The 6,291-nt window shown below is 33.5% G+C and overlaps 2 protein-coding genes across 2 annotated transcripts in view; both read right to left on the bottom strand.

The window, feature by feature from the left end:
* LOTGIDRAFT_163654 (hypothetical protein) overlaps nt 1-1,240 on the bottom strand; it is a gene marked incomplete at both ends in the record, with an annotated part of 4,203 nt that extends 2,963 nt beyond the window's left edge. The window contains 2 exons of the mRNA XM_009060181.1: nt 329-378; nt 641-1,240. Of these exons, the coding sequence (XP_009058429.1) occupies nt 329-378; nt 641-1,240 (650 nt within the window). The remainder of the gene's footprint in view (nt 1-328; nt 379-640) is intronic.
* Nucleotides 1,241-4,038: 2,798 nt separating this feature from the next.
* On the bottom strand, nt 4,039-6,015 carry LOTGIDRAFT_163655 (hypothetical protein; the record flags this gene model as incomplete). The annotated part of the gene is made up of 3 exons (XM_009060182.1): nt 4,039-4,581; nt 5,274-5,542; nt 5,880-6,015. The coding sequence occupies 3 exons, from the start codon at nt 6,013-6,015 to the stop codon at nt 4,039-4,041; spliced, it is 948 nt and encodes a 315-aa protein (XP_009058430.1).
* Between the last annotated feature and the right edge of the window lie 276 nt (nt 6,016-6,291).

Here is a 6,291-nt window from a genome sequence, read left to right on the forward strand (position 1 = left end):
ATCATACTCGCAAATGATTTCAATATTTCAGGATGGATGGCGGCCTGAGGGGGTGTCCACGCGGATTTAGGAATAAACATTGTTCTAGCACCACGTGGGGGGGTGGTTTCGAAAAAAATATGTGCAGCTAAGATTTCGTTGAAATCGTTCAATGGATGGTCGGAGATAATTCAAGTTAGCTATCTTTGGTGTGGGAATAAATTTAAGTCCACGGTCTAAGATTGACTGCTGAAGAGGTGTGAGAATTTTGCGACTCAAGTTAACTACAGTTTGGCCTAGCGGTGGCCTCTCAGTATTTTTATCCCCAGTAATTAGTTTAAAGACTTACTCGATGCTTGAAGCTGGTGTATCCAAAACAAATAAATGCTGTTGCTGTTTCTGGAGACCAATGAAGATTATCAACTGGTTCGAATTCTTCTTCGTAGGGTGGTAAGATTGTTGCGCTGTTGATACTGGACTCCATCATCATGTTGTTGAGAGTGCTGAGGTTCTGTTGTGCTTTCTTCGAGATTTTATTTGAAATGGGTATACATGTGAAGAAGATCTTGGAGTTTGGGAAGGTTTTGTTGGCTGTGGCGATTAATTTCTGGGCTTGGTTAAAGGAGGTCTTTGGTAGCTGATCACGGTTGTTGAGGCCTACATGAAGAATAATGGTAGTAGGTTTGGGATCATGGTCGTATGATTCCAGGATTGACTGTATCTGATGGATTTGGGCACCGGGGTAAGAATGTATTTCAGTGTCTGAACTGGTTTTGGTAATTCGATTCAGGTTAGATGTTCCAATAATTAAGGTAGATTTCTTTAGAGCGGGTAGTTTCCATAATGATTTGTCCTTGGTTTGGTGATAATACGGTTTGGTAGCGGATATAATGGTCGTCGACGGTGTGATTGGTACTGGTTTGGTAGTTGTTAGAATTGTAGCATTGGGAACGGACTGGGATCTGGTTCGAGGAGGGGAAGGTCTGGATATACGTCTGGACTTGGATGGAGACTGAGGGGTGGTTTGCTGGTCCAAAAACGCACAGAAGGAAGAAAGGTTGGCGGATCCTGGATCACGTGGTGAAGATTCAGATGGTGTGGAAGGGGAAGACGAGTCTGAAAGTGAAAAGAGAAGGGGAGTGCCTTCTCTATGAGAGCGTTTACCTATGTCTGCTAGACTAGGAGTAGGTGAACTTCGGGCTCGTTTGGGGGTTTGGTTCGGCAGCGTCGTGGCTCTAGATGGTGCAGGTGTAGTGTCCATTTCAGTTGGTAGAGATATGGTTACTCTGGTTTTTGTTTCGTTGATTGTTTGGTAGAACTTGGTGATTACAGCTTGAGTGAGACGTTTCCCATAGGAGCGGCGGGCCCAGGACAGGGCATGAGAAACGATGCGGTCGACGGCAGCTGATGATAAAGACTTGGTACGAATGGTGGTCAGCTTCTCTTGAAGTTTGATTTGGTAATGGTCGATCAGGACCTGCGTAACCTTAGAGAGCCATGTCCGATTGAGGGATCTAATATTCGCGTCAACAGCTAGCTGAGGTTTTCATTGCTGGACGGATAAAACTATCCAACTCAGAGACTTTGCGTTTGAAGGTAAACGCTGGTTGGCCTTGCTGTTGAAGGGTAAGGATTGCCAAATGATGGAGGCACTGCAAAACTTGGAAGAACACCTTCACAAAGGGTTCTTCCTCCTTATGAGTGGGGACTGGTTGGCGTCGGTGGGCTGGTAGTCGTTTCTGTTGTTGGTCAGGTCGATGGTTACCTCTTGATTGGTAGGTGTTGTAGGTAGGTCGGCGATGGGGTGGGATATAGCTGGATGGGTTGATTGGTAGGTGGTAGAGGTCGATGGAAGACAGGGCCGTTGTAGGGTACGTGATATTGGTTTGGTTGACGATTAGTGTTTCTATGTCTGGCTTCTTGCCAGTGGTTGTTGTAGTTGGGGAGCATAATGAAAATAACTTGAGGTTAGTAAGGGAATGTACAGCGCATGTAACAGGAGGAAACTGTATATGCTAGCGTGAAAATGTGGGGATCAAATTATGCAAATAAGTCAAACTGGGTTTGGGGATATATAAAGTAAGATGAAAGTTATGATGAAAAATGCAAAAATATATATTTAGGTGATAAATAACGCTAACAATGATGTGAAAAATTATAACAAGTAAAACAAAAACTTACGCAATTGACACGAACCGGTTTTCGAAATATTATCCTTTTTCAAGTGTCGAGGAATGGTTACCCTTTATTTCTTTCTGTCTTTTCCATTTTTTCTGTAAATCTTCATCAGTGAATGAATTAGTTAAAGGTAGAGACAGAATTCCTGTAGCTGTTTTTAAAGGGCATTGTGTTAGTTTTTTTTACGTTTTTGATCATGATCCAGTTATCAAAACCACTGCCGTTATGGGAAATTAAGGTTAGTCTTTTCTGATCTACTTTTCCTAAACGTTGTAACATTTGATCTATACAATCTGTACCTACAAATATTTCTACTATATTAGTCATGAGTATGTTGTAATATTCTTCTGAAATGGGATCTGACGGCTAAAAATCTAGAGTCTCATAAAAATCACTTAAATAATTTTTATAATCATCTAACCTTTTCCTCAGTTTTTCCAAATTGACTAAAGTACAACAATAAGGAATGGCTTTATTCGTTTCTTTTTCGCAATAGGTTTCGCATTTCCATGCGTATAAACAATAATCGGGAATGGTTGGAAAAACGTTTAGTTTTACGTTTTCATCGTAATTATCTTCTATTTCTTTAATGCCCAAAGCTTTGTTATTTCTTCTTATCAAACAGAAATGTTCTTTGTGTAAATAAAAAACCCAATCTAATTCTTCGGTTACTTTCTTTGGTTGAAAATGTCTATGTTTGGGCATATATATTTGAAAAGTAGTATTAAATTTCTAATTGAATTCGCAGATTCTAGCAGTTGTCATAACTCCTTTTCTGTTTGATTTTGAAAAAGTGTTGATGAAATCTTGAAATTCTCTCGTGTAGTCTTCGTTTAAAACACGATTAACGCACTTTACAAAGCAGTATCCATCGCTCGGTATATAACAATTTATACCAATATATTCTTTTATCTTTTTGAGTAGGGTAACACCACTAACCTTTTTTGATCTTTTTATTTCTTTGAAATTGTTTTTATGGAAAATCATTTTTCCTGTGAAATACCAATTGGAGGCATCCGATTAATTATCCACTGCAGCGAAGAAATTGACAAAAGTTTTGGTATTAAAACCTACAAATTTCATGTCTTGTTTGTATTTTCCATCTTGAGTTATCTCTCCAACTACTTCAATTTGCCCTTTAAATGTTATAAATTCATCAGATATAAGGTCAATAACATCGGAAAAAATTTCATTTGATATGAATTTATCAATTTTTTTCATATTTTTTAATTCATCAGAGATAATCTTGTCAATAATATCGTCTAAAATTTTCATTGATATGAATTTTCTATCGTCTACAATTTCAATTTTATTCATATTTTTAAAGCAACTATTTTTAACTAGGAATTTTTAACTTTTATTGATGATATTTCTACATCAAATTTATCTAAAATTTCATTGAATTCTTCTAATTCTTCAATGGTTATGTTCTTATCCTCTCTCGATCTTTCGAAAAATATAAACAATTTATTAAGATATGTATTTAAAATTTTTGTTTTCCTTTTATAATGAGCTTTCTGTTTTGATGTAAAACCTAAAGTAATCAAACCACAAGATGAAGATTGAACGGCAGTGAACGCGGCTAATACAGTTGGGAAAATTATTGGAAAAATTAATCCACCGGTTACGGCTGTTGCTACCGTTATCCCTATTGTTAAAACTGTACTTAATGTTTTGAAAACAGAATCGATTCTACTCCATGTTTTTCTGCATTTGTTGAATTGTTTTAGTTTTTCTTTTAGTTCGTTTTGTTTTTCTATCATTTAGTTTTGTCTACTTTCGAGTTCCATTTTTAGGTAATTAAATTAAGTGAACTTCTGATAAAGATACTTCGTGTTTACTATCTTCAATAAAAACTTTTACAGATACTAACGATATTTGTTATTTCGAATCATTAATCTTATTCAGATGAACTGAAAATTTTGGTTTTTCAATATAGATTATTATATTAACATATGCATCATCTCTTATTAAAAAATTTTGTTTTTGTTGACTTTTATGAATATCAATTGAGGTAAATTTACCATTATCAACAAAATATAGTTTTACGTATTCAAAGTCTGTTGCTCGTAAAAACTCATAAAAGCTTATATCTTTTTTTTGTGGTTTTGGATTTCTAATAGTATTCATTGATGGTGGAGTTTCCGTCTCCAATAACATATCAAAATCACTCAATATAAATTCATCTTCTTCTTTATCTTGTATGATTAACATTCTAAACCTATCTAAATATTTTCCACTCGTTTTAATTTCATATAAGTGATTAACCTTGTTGTTTTCGTCGTTACTTTCATATTCTTTAGTTTCTACATTTTTTGTACCATTGATAAACTGAAGAACTTTTTTAGCGTTAAATTTTTTATTATGTCTACGTAAGCCTTGTATGAAGAAGCCTTGTGTGAAGAATAATGAATCAACTTTTACCTGAAAAGGGAAAGTTATTTCAATTATAAGTTGTCCTCGGAAATCAAAAAATATTGGTTGATAAACTATATGATCAACTTTATCAAAAATATCTTGGGGGGAAATATCACGATTTGCAACAGAATATACTCTTATATTTGCTGTAAATCCATATTTTTTATATTCATAGTCTTTTGATTTATCAATATTATCAGTAATAGAAGCAACGTAATCTCTCAAATTTCCAAATGGAAGATTGAAATAATATGATTCTTTCTTGAGAAACTTTTTTTCTAATGCGAGTATATTTTTGTCCTGTTTTAAAACTAGGTTATTAATAGTGGTTATCTGTTTTGTTGAATAACACTATCATCAATGTTCTGTATTTGTTGATGAATATAGGTTTTAATTTCACTATCATCTATGTTTTGTATTTGTTGTTGAATAACAATATCTATGTTTTGTATTTGTTTTTTAATATTTGTTAGTTCTTTTTGTAATTCACTGTTAAGTTAAGTTTCCAGAGCATTTAATTCCTGTTGAAACGTATCTTCATTTTCATCTGGAATGTTATCTATCAATTGTTGAATGTCTAATTTTTGTTTTGCAATCTTATCCTCTAATTTAGATATTAATGAAATTAAATTTTGTAACTCAGTTTTGTTCACTACGTTGACCAATTCTTTTTGAATAAAACTTTTTAAACTTGTTACTTCTTGTTGTAGTTTAGTATCATCAATAAAATCGTTATTATTCATTTGTCGTTTGAAGAATCTTTTCACATCATTTATCCTTTCTTTTAAATAGTCTTTATCTATTTCAATTAAATTTAATTGCTCCATTAAATATTTCTTGTGAATGGCATTATTATCGTTTTCCGGAGACTTTAAATTAGTTATGCTAAAATTGTTCATATCTAAATCACCTTGAAGAGTGTCTCCGATTTGATCCACAAAGTAAGGTTTTGCTTTATTTATCCACGCTGTAGTGTTAGGTTTTTAGTTTCTAAAGATAAAGAACCTAATCGAAACTTATTCGCCATTTTTATTGAGTTAAATTTATTATAATTTCTTCGAACTGTTTTCCTAAACTCAACTGATATAAAACCCAAAGTGAAAGCTGACCACAAAACTTTTGTCCCGATAATTGAATTTGAAATGTTGAACATTTGATTGGTTTATTAGTCAATTGGATTATCTCTTCAGTGGGTTCTAATCCATAAGAATCGAAGAAATAAAAGTCAGAGTCTTTGTACAAAGCAGAATGATGAACTCCTTTTTGATCGGAAGTATGTATATTTGTTATAGCGTAAAATTTACCTTTCTTATATTTCAGATCATTTATTTCATCTCTCATACAATAATAAAACGGTGATATATTTAACTCATTCGCCCATCTCATAAGTTGAAAGTTTGTGGTTGTATCGGTTCCATATTTATCGAGAAATTCATTCATTTTTAAAAGTCGGTTTTTTGAAGTTCGTTTTGATAAAACCTACCTATGATTTGTTCTTTGTCTTGATCGATTAATTCATATGTTGGAGGTGATGTGGTGTTTACTTTATCAACGATAAATATTTCGTTCGTCCAGTATCCAACGTAACCTTTTTCGAATTTACTTTTATATTAGAAAATACGAACTCGATCTCCGACTCTAAATTTGGGTTTGATATTTAAATTCTTTATTTCATTTTCGTAGTTATGTTGCGCGTTAATTGACTTTATAATATTT

The sequence above is a fragment of the Lottia gigantea genome, assembly GCF_000327385.1.
Source record: "Lottia gigantea unplaced genomic scaffold LOTGIsca_41, whole genome shotgun sequence".
NCBI lineage: Eukaryota > Metazoa > Mollusca > Gastropoda > Lottiidae > Lottia > Lottia gigantea.